The 23,719-nt window shown below is 49.8% G+C and overlaps 1 protein-coding gene across 1 annotated transcript in view; it reads right to left on the bottom strand.

Annotated features, from left to right (window-relative positions):
- Positions 1–645: 645 nt before the first annotated feature.
- Positions 646–23,719, bottom strand: part of PRRX2 (paired related homeobox 2) — a 68,203-nt gene continuing 45,129 nt past the window's right edge. The window contains exons 4-6 of the mRNA XM_004375837.1: positions 4,035–4,222; positions 3,234–3,412; positions 646–1,114 (exon numbers count right to left, since the gene is read on the bottom strand). Coding sequence (XP_004375894.1) covers positions 979–1,114; positions 3,234–3,412; positions 4,035–4,222 — 503 coding nt within the window. The 3' untranslated portion in view covers positions 646–978. The remainder of the gene's footprint in view (positions 1,115–3,233; positions 3,413–4,034; positions 4,223–23,719) is intronic.

Here is a 23,719-nt window from a genome sequence, read left to right as displayed (position 1 = left end):
GGCTGGTGGCACCACCCTCTTGCAGCCCATATGTCCTCTGTCACTCTCAGTGACTGGGTACAAATGGGTGGGTTGGGGGACTTGGGAGAATGCCTTCTTGGAGGCCTCAACTATCAGGGATCACTCCTCTTTCCTGTAAGCCCAGCTGGGCCCTCCACTCCATACCTCCATTTTCTGGGCCATTTGCCCAGGCCCCTCCATGGTCAAATGCTCAGAGGGGTCCCACACCTTCTGTGTGCCCAGAAGGAAGGGATTTCATTCCTGCATCTGCCCCACACACAATTTGGGAATCCCTGGCCACCAATCCTGCCTCCTCATGGAGCAGAGACGACACCCCCTGCCCAGAGAGAGGAGGGATCCTTTCCCAAGACATCCAGCAAGGCAGAAGCAGGGCAGGGCCAGAGTCCTCTGGGGAACCAAGGCAGGTCGCTCTCCTCCTACCTGATTCTCCTGAGCCTGGGGCTCTACAGAGTTCTCATTCAGAAGAATGGCAGGTGGAGGTCTGAGCCAGGCCCAGCGCAGCCCCACTGTGGGCCAGAGAAGACCATCCAGCCCCCTCTCCCCCCAGGCTCCATCTCAGCGGTGGTCTGGTGTGCAAACCTGTCCCCTCGTGGCTCTTACCTGCCCTCCCAAAACCTTTTAGAATTTAAAAAATCGTTTTATTTCTTAAAGACAAAAGCTTTTTGGTTTTAATACACAAAGTAAATGAGGTCCTTGGCAAGCTCCTGCTCTGCCTTGCGGCCCAACCCCTCCAATGGTCATGGGCCGAAGTGGCAGGCGGTCGTGGACGAAGGAGCTGAGCCGGGCTCCAGGCGCCTCAGCAGCCTCTCGGGGTCAGGAGTCCAGGCTGGAGAGAGGGGCCGGGACAGCCCAACCAGCCCGTCCCGGGGACAGGGGACAGGAGAAGGTCACGTTCCTGTGTGTCTGCCTTCTCTTTTGTTGGGCAAAAGAGTTGGCTGGGTCCCGGCAGGCAGGACGTCAGTTCACCGTGGGCACCTGGCTGTGGTGCAGGCTGAACTCCTTGGCCTTGAGACGGAGGCTGGCGATGCTGTTGGCCATGTTGACCCCTGGGGTCGTGGGGCCGGAGCCTCCAGGGCTATAGGGTGGCACCGTGCTGAGGGTGACAGGGGACACAAAGATATGTTGGTGTGGTTGACATGCTGCCCAGAGCTGGCCCTAACCTCTGGTCCTCCTGCCTCCCCTCCTCAGTTTGCTCTCCTGGGAAGCCTTTACCTGGGGGAGTGGGGGGCTGGGGCTGCAGGGTTTGGGCAGGAGTCAGAAGTACCCAGGGTAGGTTCTGGGACAACAGAGCCTCCTCTGTTTATTTGGTGTCATTCCTCACTGGACCATGAGCTTCCAGAGAGAGGGGACTGGGCCCTGCTCACCCTGCACCTGCACTGGGCCTGGCACACGGTGGGATGGTGTGGCCTGAACACACACCTGCATTTCATGATGTCTCTTGGTCGTTCTCCCACCCCCAGATAAGGACAGAGCAGGCAAGGAAGTCAGGAGAGCTGTGAGGCTAATGCGGGCATCGCCTAGGGCTCAGAATCCATGAGATGGCCCAGTGGTTCCCCGCCTACCACAAGACCACAGCTCTAGTGGTGCCATTCACAAAGACTAAGGGTGAGTGGCGCCCCCTGGCATTGTGGGGTATGGTGGTGGTGACCTGACTCCCTGAATACCTTCTCCCTCTTCCTTCCTGCCCTGCCACACCCTAGCCAGGCTGACAGGAAGGAGAGGCTATTCCCTCAGACTTTCCAGTCACAGTTTCTCGCCTGGAAGTCTCCTGGGCCAGCCTAGAAATCGTCCTGAAGGTTTTCAACTTCCCCAGGGTGACATCTGCGCTTCACTTCCCCTCCACCAGAGAGGACAGGTCTCGTCGTCTTCTCTCCCCTCCACACATTTTTGCACATGCTCACACATGCACGCACACTCACATGCACACTTACATGCACACGCAGGGGCGGGTTATCCAATAAGCCAGCTACGCACGGGCTGACTTGGTTCTACTTACTAACCTGTAGTGAACAATTTCACATGGGTTTCACCACGCCACATCAAAGTGAAACCCATGTGAAACTGTTCACTACAGATTAGTAAGTAAGCGTAAGTAAGCCCGTGCTTACCCGGCTTACTGAGCCATCCGCCCTTGTCCAAAACCCACTGCCATCAAGTCGATTCTGACTCACAGAGACCCTATAGCCCCTGTCAGGGATTGCAAATTTGAACAGAGAGGCTTTGCTGCTGTAGGGGTTGGGAGAGAGACAGACACTAGCCATACCTAGAAGCACAATCTTTGATGTGGTGAAACAATGTGAAAAAGTCCATGCTTACCTTGCTTATTGGATAATCTGCTCCTGTAAACACATTCACACTCTCCCAACACTCACAGGCACACTTGCAGGAGCATGCACACACTTGTGTGTACACACACTCACACACACAACACACACACACACAACACACACACTCACACAAAACACACACACTCACACATACAACACACACACACAACACTCACACAAAACACACACACAACACACACATACAAAACACACACACATACAACACACACACATACAAAACACTCACAGACAACACACACACACACAAAACACACACTCACACACACAACACACACACACATACAATAGACACACACACAAAATACACACACACACAAAACACACACAAAAAACACACACCACACACTCACATACAAAACACACACACACAACACACACACAACACACACACAACACACACACACAACACACACACTCACATACAAAACACACTCACACAAAACACACACACACAACACACACAAAACACACACACATAAAACACACACATACAACACACACACACTCACAAAACACACACACAAAACACACACAAAACACACATACAAAACACACAACACAAAACACACACACACAAAACACACAAGCAAAACACACACATACAAAACACACACACATACAAAATACACACACACAAAACACACACACACATACAACACACACACTCACACATACAAAACACACTCACACAAAACACACACACAGGCACATGCTTACGCACTTGCACGCACACCACCCAGTGGACCCCAGGTCCAAGGGGCACCTGGACACGGCTCTTAGATCCTTAAAGGGATCTGGATCCCAAATGCCCCATTGGGGTTCCCTGGCTGCCCCCTCCCAACCTGACGGGGTTCCTGCTCTCACCTATAGGGAGACGAGGCTGTCCAGGAGAGATAATCTGGACTCAGGGCAGTGGGCCGGGGAGCCACAGGCTGTTCAATGGCAGCCTCCTGGCTGTAGGACTTGAGGAGCGAGGCAGAGCGGTTGGCCAGCATGGCTCGCTCGTTCCGGCGGAATTTGGCACGACGGTTCTGGAACCAGACCTGGGACAGGAGGATGTGGTGAGCAGGACGAAGTGGGCTGAGGAGAGGACCACACCACCCAGGGGTCTCAGGGCTCTAGAGTCCTTTTGGACCTTGGTGTGTGCCTGCTCTGCCACCATCTCTGGGTCTCTGAACCTCAGTTTCCTCATCTGTAAAATGGAGATGGTACATGGGACTGGCTGCTGGGTAAATATGGGCTGAAGAATGAACGAATGAATGAATGAACACTGCCCTTATGAGGCTGTACAGAGAGTCTGGGTGCTGAGTACTTGCTTAGGGCTGGCACAGAGTAAGCACTCAAAACTTTAAAACAATCTTTATCATAAGTCTTTGTGCCAGACACTGTTCTAAGCACTTTACAAAAATATTAACTCCTTTAATTCTCATAAGAGTCCTATAAATAGACCCACATGATCCTTAATTTACGGGGTAGGGCGGGCTAAGGCACAGAGAGGTTAAGTAACTTGCTCAAGATCACACCGCCAGCGGCAGGGCCAGGAATTGAACTCAGCCCGTCCTGGCCTCAGAAGCTCTTAAACAGTCCATCACAGCAACTCCGTAACTACCTCGGGTGGCCCACGGATAGGCATCGCCCACTGTTCGGCCCCCAGGCCGCGCTCACCTGGACGCGCGCCTCACTGAGGTTGACTCGCCGGGCAAGCTCCTCGCGCACGAAGGCGTCGGGGTAGTGCGTGCGCTCGAACACGCGCTCCAGCGCCTGTAGCTGGCTGCTGTTGAACGTGGTGCGATTTCGCCGCTGCTTCTTCTTCCGCTTGGCGGCGCCGCCGCGCCCCGGGCTGGGGCACTCACCTGCGGAGGGGCGGGGAAGGTTAGCCGGGCGGTAGGCAGGACTTAGTGCCTGCGGCACCCCCAGCGGCCAGGCCGCCCGTGCGTCCTGAATTGACGACGCGGTCAGGATTTGGCCACCAGCTCAGCAATTTACCTGTATCTCCCTCTGAAGATGGTCCAGGCCCAAAGGCAGGATCATGTGCCTTTAATTCACTCCCTCATTCATTCCTTCGTTCATTCATTCATTCACTCACTCATTCTTCAACACATATTTACTGAGCACCTACTATGTGGTAGGCACAGTGCTAGGCCCGGGGGATACACCCACCCACTGCCATTGAATCTATTTCAACTTGCAGCAACTGTATAGGAGAGAGTAGAACTGCCTCATAGAGTTTCAAGGCTGTAAGTCTTCACGGAAGCAGATTGCCACATCTTTCTCACAATGAGCGGCTGGTGAGTTTGAACTGCCAACTTTTTGGTTAGGAGCTGTGTGCTTTAACCACTGCGCCAGCAGGGCTCCTTCGGGGATACAACGGTGAACCAAAGCAGTCAGACCTCTGCTCCAGGGAGCCCACAGTCTGACCAAAGTAAGACAGTGTCCAGGCAAGAGCCCAGGGGACAGACATCTGCTGCCATGAGGGACAAGTGCCCAGGGAGGGCCCAGTAGACACCTGAGTGTCCCCAGCACCTGGCCCAGGGCAATGTTGTTAAATTATAATAATATATAATTAAGAGCAGTAAGAACCACGGTTCTGAGGGCCCACTGTGCACAGGCTCCTTAACACGTCCACAGACCATTGGATGCTCACAGGAACCCTGAAGAGAGGTGCTGTTATCCTCACCACTCCCAATTTACAGGGGACACAGGCGGGCTGAGAGAGGCCAAGGTCTCTGGTCCAAGCTCAAGCACCTAGTATGCAACTGGTGGAGGTGGGATTTGAACCCACCAGCCTGGCATCAGAGTCCTGATTCTATTCACCAAACCAAACTGACAGCAGCCTTCCAGAGGGCCCTTACCCTGCAAAAGGGCTTCTTTCAGCATCCTGAACACCTACTACATGCCAGGGCTGTGCTGTGTGCTGGGGAAGGATGATCAGATAGCGTTCTCACCTAGCAGGTAGCTGGCCCCAGAATAAGACATCACAGTGCCATGGTATAAGGGCTATGTCAGGGCATGGGCCAGAACGCATAAGGGGCTCAGCTCTTGTGAGCAACGGAGAAATGGTCAGAGGAGGCTCCTCAGGAGAGGTAGAGCTTGAGCTGGGTTTTGAAGGATGTACAAGAGTTCTCCAATCAGTCCAGAGGGAGGGAGGGAAGGCATCCAGGTAGGGGGAAGGGTGTAAGTAAAGCCAAAGAGGGTGAGGTGGGAACTATCAGGGGGTGAACCACTGGAGCTGATCAAGGGTCCGTGCCGCCCGTGGTGCAGATTTGGCAGTTCGGGTAACAGTGACCCAGTGTGATGCTGGAGAAAGCATGGGAGTCGGTGACTTGTCGGAAACTGTTACCTTCCATGCCCTGTCCCGTCCCTCAGGGATCCAGGTAAGGGGTGCTCAGCTGCTGTTTCTCACATTTAAATCTTATGCAGAACCACTGACCCTTTATTCCCCAGGGCCCAGTTCATTGCCCACTCCTCCAGGGAGCCCTACCTGACTACCTGAGTCCACATGGAACCCCCTTCTCTCCGAGGCACTTAGAACCAACACCCTCCAATTCCGTACTTCCTTGTGTCTCTGATTTTTTTCTTTAAAGAATAACAAAGTAGTATCACTGCTTATCACACTAACAGATTCAAACAACACAGAAGAGTGTAAGCAAAGTGCCTCCCACCCCTAGTCCCAGAGGGGACAGACTGTTCATTGCTTTTGGTGTGACCCTCTACACCCTTTACAAGATTACAAACATACATTTAAAACTTAGAAGTATGCTATATACACCGGTGCTTCAACCTGCGTATTTTTACTTAATAATATTCTGGACACCTTTCTGTATCAGTACAGAGAAACTTCACCCTTTTTATTGGCTGTCTAGATGGACAAATTAAAAAAAAATTCAGTCTATCCAACTGATAGGTATTTGGATTGTTTTCCCATAATATACTTTCCCCTTGTCCCCTTCCTCCACCTGTAGGACCCCATTTTTAAAATCAATTTTTGCTTTATCCTTCCAGTATTTCTTTTTACAAATATAATGAAATATGTATAATACTTTCTCCCCTACCTCCGTCAAAAAGTGTTGTCAAAAGTATTCTGCACCTCATTTTTCCCCATTTAACAATATATCCCAGGAATCCCTCCACAATAGTGCATAGAAATCATTCACATTCCTTTTCACAGCTGCGTAGTACTCTGCTGTGTTATTGTCCCGTGGTTTATTCATCCAGAGCCCTACTGATGGGCATTTGGCACTTTTCCAATCTTTTGCAATTAAAAGAATGCCACAGTGAATGACCTCGTGCAGGGACAAGATTTTCTATTTTTGCCATTGCATCTTTGGGACAGATTCCGAGAAATGAGTGGCCAAATTCCCCCATGGGCTTGTCCCATGTTGCATCCTCACCAGCAGTGGATGGGAAGGCCTGTTTTGCCCACAGTTTGGCCAACAGGGCATACTGAGCATATTGTCAAACTTTTGTCCATTCCATGTATTTTTATTTCCCCACTTACACGTTCCCTGTATACACCCAATATAGTCTTCACACAGTGCTGGGCATTGGTTCAGCTATTACTGAGCATCTAGAACATTCCAGGCCCAGCGATAGGTAACACTCAAACCCTGCTTTTAAGCATCTCCCAGGTTAGTTGTGTTTACTGATCCTTGAGCAACCAACTGGTTTGCTTTAAGGCTACGTTGTTCCATGAGACTGAAAATGATTGCGTGTGTGTTGAGGGGGAGGGGGTCAGGCAGGAATCAGGAAGGTTCCCTGGAAAAGATGACCTTGAAGCTGGGATTAGACCAGTGTTTCTCAATGAAGGGCAGTTTTGCCCCTAGGGGACGTTTGGCCATGTCTGGAGACATTTTTGATTGTTATTACCTGGCATGGTGGCGGTACTCCTGGCATCTAGCGCGTAGAGGCCAGGGATGCTGCTAAACATCCTACAATGCACAGGACAGCCCTCCTGCATCTATGAATTATCAGGTTCAAAATGTTAATAGAGCCGAGGTTGAGAAACCCTAGTTTAAAGGGATGACTAGGAGTTTATGTTCAGTATTTTTGCCTTTTGGGAAATACTTGCAAACACTTGAAACAAATGCCAGGGAAGGGAGGGCAGTGGGGAGGGGACATGGTGTGGCTCCATGCGAGGTGGTCTTGTTGTCTGGACCAGCTTCACTCTTCACTCCTCACCCTTTTCCTCCAAGAAAAGGCGAAGATGGATGAGAATGTCTCTGGTGCCTAGGAATGTCTCTCCGCCCACCCCTGCACCCCATGAGGGAGAAGAAACTTTAAACCGAAACAACAAGGGCCTGCGTGCTGAAAGCTGGGTAGTGATCAATATCCCGGAAAGCGGGGACAGAGGCCTCTGGAAGGCCAGCCATCGCAAAGCCAATCTCTCCTCTGCAGGCGACGCTGCTTGGGCACACACCCAAGGCAGGAGGCATTTCAGCCAAAAAAGGACAATTTTTCGGGAATTTTCTGAGCAATTTGAAACTAGGGGTGTCTAAATGAAAACCAGTTCGAAGCCTGCGTGCTAGCAAGCGGGCACCGGAAGGAACAATTCCGCTCTTGCACCAGTTAAGCTGCGTGGTGACTCAGTGCTGAAATCCTCACGAAAGGGCATTTACCACCCCACCCAATCAGCCCAGGCCCCCCCACCAACTGACACCAGACAGTCTCCACAGCGGGTCTTGAGTCAGCCCTCTCCTGAGATAACCATGAAGACAGCTAGGATGGGAAGCGCTCCACAGATGTTGGTTTGTGCCAGGCATGGTGCCCAGCACTTCACACACTCCTGCCCACTGAATTCCTGTGCCCACTCTATAAGGTGTTACCCCATTTTCCACACAGGGAAACTGATGCTCCAAGAATCCAAGCCAAAACCAAACCAGTTGCCATCGAGTTGATTCTGACTTATAGCAATCCTATAAGACACAGTAGAACTGCCCCATAGAGTTTCCAGGAGCGGCTGGTGGATTCGAACTGCTGATCTTTTGGTTAGCAGTCATGCAGTGGGAATTTGAATCCATGTGGGCCAGAAGGCTCAGTCAGCCACCTTGTTCCTAGGAACAGTGATATGGGGAGTCAGCCAGACTCTCAGTGCCAGTTCTGAGACTCTATGGGGAGGGGTCTCCAGCCTGAAGTCATTTCACCTATGCAGAAATGCCACTAAGTCTCTATGCCAGCGTGTTGGAAGTGCACCCCTGGCACCTCTTTGTTCTAAAGGAGACCTCACCACTGGAAGCTGTGAGTGACAGTGGCTTACCCCAGGTCACAGCTGGTCAGTTAAGGAAAGAGCTGAGAGAAGCCCCTGTCTCCTGACTCCCAGGCCAGCACGGCACGAGGTGGCAGTGTAGCTGGTCTTGGTTGATGTTTCCGCCTCATTCTTGGATTTGGCTGGCCCGGTTTCGCTGCTGCCATGGCGGGGACAGAGCATCTGCGCACATTTTAGCTCCCGGATGGGGTTTACAATCCTTACAAACAGGCCCTTCCACGCCAGGCCACCCAATCTGCAGTCCCCCTGCCACGTTTCCCACCCTCTGTGAGCATCTTCCTCCTCTTCTTTCTCCTCCTCTCCCCGCAACTGACTTCCATTGTAGATTAAAGCCGTATACTGACCATGAGATTTGGAGTCTTTCCGACCTGGGTCCACACTGGTTTGGCCATTTACTGCCTGTGTAGCCATAACAAGGACCTTAACCACCCTGAGCATCAGCTTCCTCATCTGTCAGTGAAGTTAACGACGATGCCCACCACATCAGACTGTTGTGTGGAGCTGGGTTTAGCTCAGTGCCAAAAGCATAGTCATTGCTCGATAAATGTTCACTCTACTTGTAATTGGTTCAGCGGCAACTAACAACAACTCCTTAGCGTTACTGCTTTTTTGCAACCAGCCTCAAGCCTGAACACAAGCATCTTTTCCCCAGACCTTTGGTCCCCTCCCTGCAGCTGACAGTGGAGAGATGGGTCAGCGGTCCCAGTGGAAGGTAAGGAGGATTCAGGCAGTGTCTTCAAGCTGGCCCAGGGCTTGAACCCACAGCTTTGGACTCAGACGGGACCCTTGCACTGGTCCCTGCTTCAGAGCAGATTTGCAGAATATTTATTAACCAAAGTTGCCAAATCACCTCCTGAGAAATGGATTGTGGTAGACATGTGGATTCCTCCACGTTTGGGCTTAAAGCATTTAGAAAATAAATAAATACTCTCCAAGCTCCAGGCCCATGGTCTTCACTCTCTCCCTTTTCTCAGCACCTTTCTCGTCAGCCCAGGGAGCGCTGGGCCTTGCTCTGGCCAAGAAGGGCTATGTCCAAAGTTTTCCTTTTGTTCAATAAAAGTTCTGCCTTCCTTGAAAGCAGCGACACGAATAGACACATGTACACCAATGTTCACTGCAGCACTTTTTACAATAGCCAAAAGGTGGAAACAACTGAAATGTCCATCAACAGAAGACTGGAGCAACACAATACTGTGTATACACACAATGGAATACTACTCAGCCATAAAGAGAAACGAAGTCCTGATGCATGCCACCACATGGATAAGCCTTGAAAACACCATGCCGAGCGAAATTAGTTAGCTGCAAAAGGACAAATACTGTATTATCTCACTTACGTGAAATAAGCAAAATACACAGAAAACAAAGCTTATTAGTGCTTACCAGGGTCGGAGGGAGGGGGAAAGGGGCAGTTTTTGCTTAGAGGGCGGTGAGTTTATGTTAACGGGGGTGGAATAATTTGGAAAAGGAGAGTGAGAAAGGCTGTACAACTTGAAGAATGTAATCAGTGTCACTGAATTATACACGTAGAAATTGTTGAATCGGTGTGTATTTGTTGTGGATATTTTCACCACAGTTAAAAAAAGAACCACACACACAACGAAAACATTCTGCTTTCTTCTGAGATTAAAAACAAAGCATTAAACTGCCTCCATTTGAACTGGCTATTGTGAGGGGCTGATCAGGCAAGAGATAAACATATTCAGATGGGGGAGGCCTGCCCGTGCATCTGTCTCGCTTTCTCTCTCTCAAAACCAAAATTACATCGCCCTCGATTACATGACAATGAAAAAATGACTAGCGCACAGTTTTCTGCCATTAAATTATTTCACACGTACCATTGATTTGCCTGACTGCGGGCCAAAGACATTTTAAAACTCCGCTCTCAGCCAAGTGATCAAGTGTTCCCAGCTCCCCTCCCTGCGCCCAAGGTTTTTCTTATTCCATGTAATTTAAGGGTCTAAACAGTCTGGAGGGAATTAACTGCAAATTCTTCCTAAGACAAATAAACCCAGCCTCTTCGTTTCTGCCTTTCTCAAGCTGTTGAGAGACACTCTCTGTTTGTTTTTGCTTGAAATAGTCAGTTTGTGCCTGACCCCGGGGGCTGCGGGGAGTCCAACTCAAATAAATAACTTTTATTAATTAGCATTTATTCTGACCAAATAAGCAGGTCTTCCTGTCCAATGCGATCTCTGCCAACACGTTCACAAAAATAAACAATAGGTCCCCGGGCCCTTGATGTGGATTTAACAAATTAACACTGGGCCCTCATCAGAGGAGCCTCGAAGCTGCAGAAATATTTACAGCCAGGAAAATCTTAGGAAGGAAGTGGAGGTGGGGTTGGGGTGGGGAGGCCGGGAAAGGTTTCTGCTTCCCCCAAAAGTTTCTTGGTAGAGATTTGGATTCCTTTGAAGGACCCCTGGGAGAAGGGCTCAGACGGGAATTCTGGAAACAGAATCTTTAGCCTGGGCAGCATCTATGGGACATGAGTCCCCTATATTTCTCTCCCTGATGCCACTAAAAACGAAACAAAACCTGTTCCCATTGAGTGGATTCTGGCTCATGGTGACCCTATGTGTTGCAGAGTAGAACTGAACTCCACAGGGTTTTCTTGGCTGTAATCCTATGAAAGCAGATCACCAGGCCTTTCTTCAACAGTGTTGCTGGGTGGGTTCGAATCATCAACCTTTCAGTTGGTAGCTGAGTGAAAACTGTTTGAACCACCCAGGGGATACTTGAGAGAGAATTTCTTACCTCCTCAGATAACAAGAGGCGACAGCAGTGTTATTCAGAATAGCCAAGAGGTGGGAACAACCCAAGTATCCATCGACAGATACATGTTATGACAAGGATGGACCTTGAAAACACTATGCTGAGTGAAGTATGCCACGCACAGAAGGACGAATATTATATGATCTTCTTATATGAAGTATCTAGAACAGGTAAATTTATAGAGACAGAAAGTAGATTCGAGGCCTCCGGGGCTGGGGGCGGGGAGAATGAGGAGTTATTCTTTAATGGATGCAGAGTTTCTGTTTGGGGTGATGAAACAGTTCTGCAAATAGTGGTGACAGTTGCACAACGTTGTGAATGTAATTAACACCACTGAATTGTACTCTTAAAAATGTTTAAAATGGTGAATTTTATGTTATGTATATTTTACCACCAAAAAAAAAAAAAAAAAAGGCAGAAGAGGTAAGAGGTGGTACAGCCTCCTGGTTACAGAGATGGAAGGACCCGGATTAGATTTCAGGTGGGCCGGGCTCATCAGCAGGGTGGCTGGGGGCAAACCCTTTCGGCTCTCAGCCTCAGGAATCTCACCTGAGAAGTGGGAGTAACAGAAGCTACCTCAGTTAACCATCATAACAACCTTACATGGGTGCCTCTTAGCCTGATTTTACAGACGAGGGAACTGAGGTGCAGAGGGTTAAACAACATACCCAAAGCCACATGGCTGGTAAAGGCTGGAGCTGGGATTTGAACCTGCTGTTTAGCATCAGAGTCCAGATTCTTGACCACCTCCCCATGACGTTACATGAACCCACACTGACACGGGGGACTGGCCCCAAGAGTAGCCCTCTAGGTCCTTGTGTGTGGAGGGGGTTGGGGGGGGATTCTGAGTCTATCCAAGGATTTAAGGGTGTATGGAATAGCCAAGAAGGGATGCTGAAGATAAGAGAAGCATTTTGGAGCTGGTACATGTGATGGAGTTCACGGCCATGAAGGCCACCGAGGGTGGGAGCCCAGTGGGGGAAGTTGTGAGTAGCAGGGCCAGGGTCCGGGTAGGTCAGGCCTGGCACAGTGTTGGGTCAATAACGTTAGGGAAAAGAAAGGAAGGAAAGAAAGAAGGGGGGAGGAAGGAAAAGAAAAAAATGGTGGGTTTCCAGAGTGTTATGAATTGAACTGTGTCCCCCCAAATATGTGTTGTAAATTCTAACCTCTATGCCTGTGGTTATAATCCCATCTGGGAATGGGGTGTCTTTGCTATGTTAATGAGGCAGGATTAGGGTAGGGTGTATCTTGAGTCAATCTCTTTTGAGATAGCCAAAAAAAAAAAAAACCAAACCTGTTATCATCAAGTCGATTCTGACTCATAGTGACACTATAGGACAGAGTAGAACTGCCCATATGGTTTTCAAGAAGGGCCTGCTGGATTTGAAGTGCTGACCTTTTGATTAGCAGCCATAGCTCTTAACCACTACGCCACCAGGGTTTCCCTTTTGAAATATAAGAGAGATTAAACAAGCGAGCAGAGGAGAGATGGGGAAGACACATGCCAAGCCACATGAAGATCACCAAAAAGCCAAGTAATAAGGACCTTCCCCCAGAGCTGACAGAGAAAGAAAGGCTTCCCCTAGAGCCGGCACCCTGAATTTGTACTTCTGGCCTCCTGAACTGTGAGAAAATAAATTTCTGTTTGTTAAAACCACCCACTTGTCGTGCTTCTGTTATAGTAGCACTGGATAACTAAGACACAGGGCTTCCCCAGAAGTCTGCTCCACCTCAGCCCGCATCCCAAGCAAGAGGCAAAGAGCTGGTTTCCATCTCAGGCCAAGCCGGCCTCAGCCTCAGACACTTGAGGACCAGGGACAAGGCACGGGAGGGTCTCGATTCCTCTAGTGAGATTTATACAGACAGACTTCCCAGCATCACCTCCCCGGAGCCCCTCAACAACCTCAAGAGGGAGAGGGTGGGGGCAGCTCTGCCTTACAGAGGAGAAAGAGGAAACCCAGAGAGGGAATAAGACCTGCCCAAGGTCACACAGCTAGTGAGAACCCCCTCCTCCTCCCAGGTCCTGAGGCTCCGGAGCCCATTCTTTTCCCGCCATACCCATGGTGGCCTCTTGCTGGGGATGCTGGAGGGAGGAGGGAAGGATGGGCCTTTCTCCTGAAGACCATTCAGGCTCTGTCTGTGGGATGGGACCACTCAGGCTGCCCCAGCCAGTGGAGCCAAGGCTGGTGGTCTCCGGTGGTCTTGGGGCTGCTCAGTTGCTTCACAGGTCCTGGCCTCCCTGGGGTCAGAGCTCACATCCGGACGTGCCACACCCTCTCACTTGTGGACCCTGCCCATGCCGTTCCTGGGTTTACAACCTCTTCTCTCTCCCTCTTCGATTCATCTTCAGGTCTCAGCAGAAATGCCACCTCTTCCAGGAAGCCATCCCGGGTTCCCAGTTTAAGATCCCACAGAACTCTGTGCTTCCCCATTGTAGCCCTGTCACACAGTAGGCTAAGTGTGGGGTCATTCGCCCAGCTGTCACACTGGACATGAGGTTCTGGAGGGCAGAGACTAGAACCTACTGTTTTCTGACTCCCTGGGACATGTGGAGCACAGTTCTAGTCTGACACATGTGAGGTCACCATGAGTCAGAATCAACTTGACAGTAACTGATTTTTGTGAGGGACACATCACAGGGTCTGGCACAAAGTCAACTCTCCATAAATACTTTTTGAATACTGAATGAATGAATGACTGAACAAATGGACAAGAAGGTGTTGAAAGGGCCTAGGAAGACTTCAGAGCCTGCCCACACTATCCTGGGCTGTCTCCAGGGCTGAGAGGTCTGGATGTCTCCTTATGGAGCCACAGAGGCCTCGACTACTGCTGAGTCAGGCGAGAGGAAGTGGAAGGAGGTGTAGGGGGGACAGGGCCCAGCTACCACTAGCCACTGCCCTGTCACCTTTCAAGGATGTTTCACCTTATTAATTTTGAACAAAAACCCAAGATGCTGACACGTTTTTATAGCTACTAGTCTGGAGAAGGAGAAAACATCTCAGGAAGGAAGGCAAGAAGAGGAGACACAGTGGAGCCGAGGAGTTGGAGAGTTCTCCCAGGGCCTCTATCCATGCCTTGGTGGTCTTATAGGCCTCAGCATAGCATGTAAGAACCTGGGGGCATGGCGCACCCCAGCCTGGGCCTGCCTTGCCTCCACCCCTCCCAGCCCCAGCCACTGAGCACTGTGCTATGAGGAGGCCTCAGCAGACTTGGGCTGCCTGGAGTCTGAAGGAGGCTGGGGAGGCCCCTCCACAATCTCCAGAAACCTCGGCAGAGTCCCGGAAGCAGCTGCAATGTATCTGGGTTCTCTCTGGGATCTGGAACTCTCCCCTAAAATGCACAGAGAGCGTGAAGTGCTGCACACACTTCCCTGGAGCCACTGGATCCCTAAGATAACTCAGTGGAGGGGCCAGGACTCCAAGAGGTGCTGCCCTTATTAGGGAGCGCAAGCTTCTTCCCACCTCAGGGCCTTTGCACATGCTGCTCCCTCTGCTTGGAACACTCTTCCCCTACTCCACTGCATCCCTTTTGCCTGGCCAATGCTTACCTGGCCTTCAGTCTCAGCTCCAAAGAAGCTTTCCCAGCTCCCAGACTAGCACAGGTCTCCCTGTTATAAACTCCTAGACCCTCTCTTGCACACTTATAACGAAGTCATTTTTTCTGTTTTGGTTATCTGCTTCATGCCTGTCTCTCCCATTAGACTCTATGCTCTAGAAGGGCAGGGGCGAAAAGTTTGATTTCAAAAATATTTATGAATGAGTATTGTATACATAAAGGAATGCCTCATTCCAGAAAAGGATGGGAAGTAGGGCACAGAACTTCTAAAGCCAGGACCCTTTATTTGGATTTCTACCCTCAAATGGCCAGGCAATGGCTTCTTAGACGTGACACGCAAAGCGCAAGCACCTCACACAAAAAGATAAATCGGACTTCATCAAAATTGAAAACTTCCGTGAACGCCACCAAGAAAGTGAAAAGACAACCCACAGGATGGAAGAGAACATTTATAAAGCATACATCTGATAAGGGGCTTGTATCCAGAATATATAAAGAACTCTTACAACTGATCTGAATAGACATTTTTCCAAAAAAATTATTCATATGACCAATAAGCACATGAACAGATGATCAATAACATCAGCCACCAGGGAAATGCAAATCAAAACCACAGTGAGGTGCCATTTCTCACCCACTAGGATGGCTATTATCAAAATGACGGGCATTGTTTTTACACTTGTTTTGTGTTGGTGAGGATGTGGTGAAATTAGAACCCTCGTACATTGCTGGTGTGAATGCAAAATGGTGCAGCTGCTTTGAAAAATAGTACAGAAGTTCCTCAAAATGTCAAATATAAAATTATCTTGTTGTTGTTGGGTGCCCTCAAGTCAATTTTCAACTCATAGCAACCCCAAGTGACAAAGTAGAACTGTCATCTTTACAGAAGCAGATTGCCAGATCTTTCTCCCATGGAGCCACGGGGTGGGTTCAAACCACCAACCTTTTGGCTGGCAGCCAAGTGTTTAACCATCACCTCACCAGGGCACCTTAGAGTTATTATATGATCCAGCAATTCCACTTCTAGGTATATACCCAAGAAAAATGAAAACATACATCCACACAGAAACTTGTACCTGAATGTTCACAGCAGCATTATTCACAATAACCAAAAAGTGGTAACAACCCAAATGTCCATCAGCTGGTGAATGGATAAGCAAAATGTGGTATAGCCATATAAAAACCAAAAACCAAACCCACTGCTGTCGAGTTGATTCATATCCATATAAGGGAATACTATTGGGCCCTAAAAAGGAATGAAGTGCTGATACATGCTACAACATAGATGACCCATGAAAACATAATGTGAAGTAAAAGAAACCAGTCACAAAAGGTCACATATTGGATGATTCCCTTTCTATGAAATGTCCAGAATACGCAAATCCACAGAGACAGAAAGTAGATTAGTCTAGGACTGGGGGTAAGGGGCTCAGGCATATTGGAGGGGTGCAGTGTTTGTTTCTGGGGTGATGAAAGGGTCTCAGATTGATTGTGGTGATGGTCTGCACAGCTCTGAGTATACTAAAACCCACCAAACTGTACATTTTAAATGGCTGAACTCTACGGTATGTGAATTATATCTTAGTAAAGCTGTTATAAAAAAGAACACAGAAAAAAAGTGGGGGCAGAGAGAAACAATGGGATTAGCAGAGAATGGCAATCAAAGGAGACCCCCCCTGAACCACCAGTGCTTGAGGTGGCACAGGGAAGGGAGTGACAGGGAGCACTAAGGCTCCAGTACCCTACTCTGGGCTGGGGTCTTTGAGGAAACCCTCAGTAACAGAGCAGCACCAAGGTGTGGTTCTCAGGATAAGTGTCTCCACGTGGGTGCTGTCTCAAGGGACTCACTCGGTGAAGCCAGAGGGGAAGGATACCAGAACAGACCCAAACTAGTTGCCATTGACTTGATTACGACTCATGGTGACCCCACATGTGTCAGAGTAGAATTGTGCTCCATAGGGTTTTCAAGGCTGTGACCTTTCAGAAGCAGATCACCAGGCCATTCTTCTGAGGCATCCCTGGGTAAGTCTGAACTGCTAAATTTTTGCTTAGTAGCCCAGTGCTTAACTCTTTGTGCCATCCAAGAGGAAAGGCAGGTGTGGCCAAAACTCCATTTGAGGCCCCGATGAAGCGCCTTGACAAATGGGGTCAGCACACCCAAAGAGGAACAGGACGTAGCTACTGTGCAGAGAACATTTGTGTCCTATTCTCAAGCACAAAAAGGGCCAGGAGGTCAAAGGCCAGATGCAGATGACCGCCTCAAAGGTTCTGGGCTCCCTAGCTGGAACTAGTGGGACCCTCCCTCTTGCCCCCAGCCCTCTGGGTTCCGGGGCCTGACCATCCCAGGGCTCAGGCCTCTGGGAGCCAGGGCTTCAAAGTTTCGGCCTGCTTTGGGTCATGGTTGTGGTCAGCCCAGTCCCTTCAGCTCCTGAGACCCCAAAACTAAGCTCTAGAGAGTGGGGGCACTTGGCAGGAGTCGGGGCACAGGGGCAGGTGGGAGGTGGGGGAGTCATCCAAGAGGAAGAAAGGGGCAGCCCTCTGCTCAAAATTTGGTCTAAGAAGAGGACTGGCATCTGTCCTGTCTGGTTTTAATCTAGGGTTGATGGCCACATGCCAAATTTATTATAAAACCTACATTTTAATAAGGGGCTGGTCTCTGGAAGAAAGCTGTCCTCGTTAACCATTTCCAGACCAGGGAGAAGCTGGCTACAAAGGACTCAGTGTGGTTTTTTTCTCTCCCATTTAAGAGCTTCTGGGCCTCTCGAACCCTGCAGCCAGCACCTGCTAAGAAGTCAGGGTGAGTGCTGGTGGTCGGCAGAGATGTAGTTTTGATTTTATGACTTTTTTTCTCCCATTTTTGTTTTACTTTTAATTGAGATAAAACTTATATACAGTAAAGTGCCAATTGTACGTCTATGTGAAAGTAAACATAGAAAACAAAAAATATTTGGAATGCCAGAAAAAAAGAAAAGAATACACCCAGTGGTGTGTTGGAGACATTTCATACCGGCTCGAGAGAGTCCATGGTTCAGTTTTTAGGAATTTTGCAAGTCGTGCAGCTTGGTTTTGGAATAAACCTGCAAAAAGCTCTGGGGTCTCAAGCCTGTTATTCCTGTCTGCTCCAGGATTCTCGAGAATAGACCTGAGAGAGGTTTGTCAAAGCCCCTCACTTTGTAAATGGGGAAACTGAGGCTTGGAGAGGGGCAGTGACTTGCCTAAGTGCTCCAGCAAGGCAGCAGGACCCCAAGTTGGACTGAGGTCTGGTGCCTGAGGACACGCATTTTCCTCCTTCCTGCTCCCATCTCTGTTTCTGAGCTCCCTGGGAGGATACAGGAGCGTATGCCTGGCCCAGCAGTCGGGCACAGGGGCACCCAGAGAGCAAATCGCTGCCTCTCATGGGCATCTGAGGATGAGAAATATCTCCCCTGTGTGTCCTTAGTCAAGAGATTTCACCTCTTGGGGCCTCAGTTTCACTGTCTGCAGACTGAGGATGAGTCAGTATCTTACCCCTGCACAGGATGGCTCAGAAGATGCTTTCCTAAGATGTGCTAAAGACAGTGGAGCTGAAGAGATGATCAGTCTTCCCACTATTATTTTCCCCGAATAAGACACAGGCCCTCACTCATTGGTTCTCCCCCTATTTCGATCATGCATCTCTTGAGGAATCTGAAGAATGCTATGGACCCTAACCCAGAAAAACACTGGTGCACACAAAGGTCTGCATGTAACTTTGGAAGAGGCGTGGGTCACAGGCTCTCTGAATTCCACGCTAAAGAATCAGCTCAGTGGAAAGTCAGGGATTTTTTTTTTTTTTTTGCCTCAGTAGAAGCTGCCCCCTCCACCCCTGTGCCACCTGGATCCCCTGGCCAGCCCTCCATGGACAGCAGCCCAGATAAAGGCAGTGCCCGTGGCCCCTCTTCCATGGCTGGCAGGACCTCCCATGACCCCGGCTATGGGGCAATGCTGCTCTCCCAGAGAGGCTGACCTTTAGAGCAGCGCTGGAGGTTTTTATGACCCATTTGTGAGTTCTGGGCATACTGGAAAATGTGAGTTTGAGGCTGGACTCGGAGCAACTCCAAGAGCTGCCTTGAGTGTTTCTGCCGCTCTTCTTACCACAGCTCGGGCCTGTGGTGAGGAGAGACGGACAACTTCTCCCCATCCTTTTTTTTTTTTGGCTCTCACTTACTAAACTTTTATTATGTCCCTAGCACCAGGCTGAAAGGCTCTGCCTGCTAACATGCGGAAGGCACTGTTATTAAGGTTTGTTCACAGTAGGGGACAGTGAAGTTCAGAGGTAAAGTAACTGACCCAGGTCACACAGCCAGACATCGATCAAGCGGGAACCTAAGTCCAGTCTGTCTGTCCTCAAAGGGGCTGGTATCTGGAGGATAGCTGTCCTCGTTAACCATTTCCAGACCAGGGTGAAGTTTGTTGCGAAGGCCCACTGTGGTTTTTTTCTCTCCCGTTTAAGACCTCTTGGGCTTCCTGAGCTCTGCAATCAGCACCTGTTGGGGGTCAGGTATAGAGACCACCATCCCAATTGCTGTAGCTTAGTTAGCCACCCCACTCTACCTGAACAAATCTGAACACTGCCCACATTCACCCACCTGTCTCATGAATCCTGGTGCCCTCAAAGCTAATGATTGATCCTCTGCTATGTATTAGTGGGTGGGCACCTGCTCTGTGTCCCTGCCTCCAAGGGGTACCCAGCCAGCTGCTGCTGTTTGTCCAGGGCAGCTTCACCAAGCCTGGATTGCAGGCTCAGAGCCTGGGCAATGAGCCCCCTACAGCATCTCTGGCATGTTCTCAAGTCACATCCTCACACGACAGCTAACCTTGACTCTAGAACATTCTATAAGAGTGAGCCAGACTCTACCTCCTTGTGCCACCCCACCCAGTGGTCCTGAGTTTGTGCTTCGAGGGGCAGCCCACGGGGACTCTGTTCCATAGGCTCATCTTGCTAACATTTGAACGCAGCTTCTGTCATGCCTTCAGCTGCCTCTCTTGCTACCCCAGCAGAGGGGATGGTATCAGATCTTCTGGATTTCTCAAAGGGGTGTCCACTAATAATTTGCTTCAGAACTTCCTGGACAGCTTGTTAAAAAGGGATATTTCCATCTGGTCCCAGGGGATCTGATCCAGTGGCGTGGGACCAGCTGAGAAACTGCAGGAGAGTCTCCCTCACCCATAAGTTTGGGAGCCACTGGCTTCAGTGCAGCAAACTGGGATTGAGATGCTTCGAAATGAAAGAAACCAAATCACTCTCTAGATCTGGGCTGTCCAATACAGTAGTCACTAGCTACATGCAACTATTTAAATTTAAATTTACATTTAATTAAAATGAAGTAAAAATACAAATTCAGTTTCTCAGTCACGCTAGCCACATTTCAAGGATTGAACAGTCACATGAGGCTAGTGGCTGCCACATTGGACAGTGCAGATATGGAACATGTCCATCATTGCAGAATGTTCTATTGGACAGAGCTGCTCTAGATAATCCCAATTTTTCTTCTTCCCCTTCCTTCTTCTTTTTTAAGGAGGGAGAAAAAACAACAAAGACCAGCACTGAAGGACATCTGAAATGAGAAAAATCACCCCTAAATTCCATCACGCCAGCTCATTTGCTTAATTTTAAGGGTACTCTTTGGACCCATGTCCACATGTATCCAGCTCTCACATGTGTCCACTTGTGCTGTGCATGAGTATCGTTTTCTGTTTTTTGGAAGGGGCACTGATGAGGAGTCCAATGATTAAGATCAGATAGACCCAGGGACACCATGTAAGGCTGCACAGGTTGGCACTGTACAACTCCAGGATGTCATTCCCACAAACTACAGCTGACTGGTACCTCCAGTGGTTATGCAGTGGACAACTTGCCCAACCATACCAGCTGCGCTGGAAACAGCTGCATTCAAGTCCTGGCTTCCACCATGTACCAACTACGTAAGCTTTGTGGACAAGCAGCTTCACCTGTCCGAGCCTTGGGCTCTGCGTTGTAAGTGGGGATGGCACAGCTAAAGTGCTTTGACAACACCTGGCACCCAGTAAGCACTCAAGTAACATTAGCTATTATGTTGGTGATGTTTGTTATTACTTCATCATTTTATGGAGCTAATTCAATGTGACAATGGAGGTGAAGTGCTTCTCACTGCTAGTGACACAGGGCGAGGCTGACCACACACTGGCTAATATTTACTTAATTTCTAGCCTAATCCCTTCTCCATGTTTCCCATCTTCTTCATCACGATCATTGTAAGTGGCTGCATCATTTTGCCTAGTGGGGATGCCAAAATTGCTCAATCAGTCATTTCCCTCTTGTTGGACTTTTAGGTTCGTTCCAAGTTTTCTGGATTGTAAACACTATGAAAAATGTCTCACTTCTTTGTCCTCCAGCAGGATTTCAAAACCCCACCTGCTTCAGCAGTAGATCTTACAACAGCATCCTCCTGGGTGCCAGGACCTTCTGGTTCTTTCTTGCCACCAAGTCAGTCAGGACAGGCTCCCCCACAAAAGCATAAGAGGTGATTCATTCATCAAAACGGTAAAGAGCTGGACTCTGAATTAGCATGCCTGGGTTCAAATCCCAGCTTCAATGCTTATGACCTGGGTGACCCTGGGTAAGTCACAATCTCTCTGTGTCTCAGTTTTCCTGTCTGGAAATAACAGTACTTCTCTCATGCGGTGGTTGGGAGGATTACATAAGTTAATATATGTAAAGCACTTAGAATGGCTCCTGGGACATTGTAAGCTCTAAGTCACGCTAGCCATAAGAATATATATTTGGAGTCCGATGGGTCTGCGTTCAAACCCCAGACTTGCCGTATATTGGCTACGTAACCTTTTGGCAGCTTACTTAAGCTCTCTAGACCTTAGTGTTTCTATCTGTTGAGTGGAGACTTTGGCTGTTGAAAGGATAAAGGGCAACCACGCACCTGGAACACTGAAATTTCACTGGTAAACAACAGTTGTTAGTGCTTCAGAGGTGAAGGCCAGGTTCTCTGCTCCTCAATATGCCTCCTCCCCAGAGATGGTACTGACACACACACAGCAGAGGCTGCCCTGAGAAGCTTCCGAGAAGCTGGGCTGGACCAGGCAGGAAGCCATGCCACAGCCATAGACTGTCTCTGCCTCTGTATTCTCAGCACTTGGCACAGTGCCTGGCACATAGTAAGTGGGCGCTCAGTGAATACTGAATGAACGAATACATGAATGAATGAATGAAATTTGGGTCCTGATGGGGCGTAATCCCAATTCTCTGCCCTCCCAAGCATGGTAGGACTTTCTTCACTATAGATTGGGGTAACTGTTACAGGCGTTCCCATTTTCCTGACCCTCCTACACTAGATTTTTTTTTTTTTTTTTTGGAGGGCAGAGCATGAGCCAGAGAAACCTCTCCCAAAGGAAAAGGTTTCCGGCCTGGTTTTGTTGGTACTCCAGACATATGGGAGCATCAGCTGTCCTGGGGCAGGGGGGTGTGCTCAGCCTGCCCAGGAAGGGAAGGGACAGTGGACTGGAATGGAGGGGTAGGCAGCTGGCCAGCCTAATCCTTCCCCAGCTTGGGCCAGCATCCTCCCTCCACTTAAAATTTAGGAGCAAATCATCTTGTTCCTTGAGACTGCAAACCCCAAGGGAATCTGATCCCAAGCCCAAAATTTGGTCTCTGGAGTTCGACAGCCTGGTTAGAATCCCACCTCAGCCGCTTGCCGGCTCTGTGACGTTGAACACATGACTTCTCCTCTCTGGGCCTCGGTTTCCTTGTGAAGTGAGACAGGAAGGTTCTGATAGGATGGCAGCGACGTGAGAGGGAGTGTCACCACAGCACTGAGGAATGGCCAGAGTGTTAGCTGCCCAGGCCTCTGTCCTCTCCACCTCCACTTTGAGCCCCTGGAGAGGGGTTCAGTCTTCCCCACTCCACACTGACCTAAGGGAGGATTAGTCTTTCTATGTTGGTGTTTATGAGGTTGACACCCCTCCTCCCAACCCAGCATCCAGCTTCCCAAATGCATATCCAGAACAGGGAAGGCTGGCAGGCCCACAGGACCTGTTCTTTCCATGTCTGTTTTCCATGAAACACTCTTCTCTTAAATACCAGAAAGGGCTGCAAACCAACGGGTCCTCCCTAAGCCCAAAAGCCCAGACCTGGGTGGGGCCATCTCCCCTGCAGCCAGACTGGGTTGGCCTGGTCTGACAGCACCATCCTGCTGTCCACCTCCTCTCTGCTCTCAATGCTGCCTCAATCGGGATTCGGCCAAGATGTCCCCTCCCCATCCAACCCCAGGGGCCCAAGCCATCTTCCTAATCTCCCCTCTGCTGGGGGAAGTTGCTGCCAGGACATGAGGGCCAACGTGGTCAGGCCTGGGAGTGCCGGAACTCCCCCGCCCACTTTACAGACCCAGAGAGGCGGCCCAGGGAGGGAAGTGGCTTGTCCTGAAGCACAGAGCGCCTGGAGGCTGCACCGGACCTGAGGGAGAGGGGGCGGTGGAGGACAGTGAGGCCAAGGTGCTGACCAGGGGCCAGAGCAGGGGGCTGGTCCTCTGGGTGGCACAGATCTGTGTGAAGCAGGGACGGGCCTCAATGAAACCCTTGTACGTCCCCCCGCGGGTGAAAAGCCCCCTCCCCAATCCATGAGTTTAAAAACTGCCAGCCCCCACATTTCCCGCTCCCCCTCCTCCCATTTTGGTATGTCTCAGTATAGCCCAAACTCCTCATCTTCGGGGAAGCTCTGACTCAGACCTTTAAAAAATCTCACACACAAACTTAA

The sequence above is a fragment of the Trichechus manatus genome, unplaced genomic scaffold (assembly GCF_000243295.1).
Source record: "Trichechus manatus latirostris isolate Lorelei unplaced genomic scaffold, TriManLat1.0 scaffold00038, whole genome shotgun sequence".
Lineage (NCBI taxonomy): Eukaryota > Metazoa > Chordata > Mammalia > Sirenia > Trichechidae > Trichechus > Trichechus manatus.
Note: the sequence above shows the minus strand (reverse complement) of the source record. Positions and strands in the feature narration are given on the sequence as shown.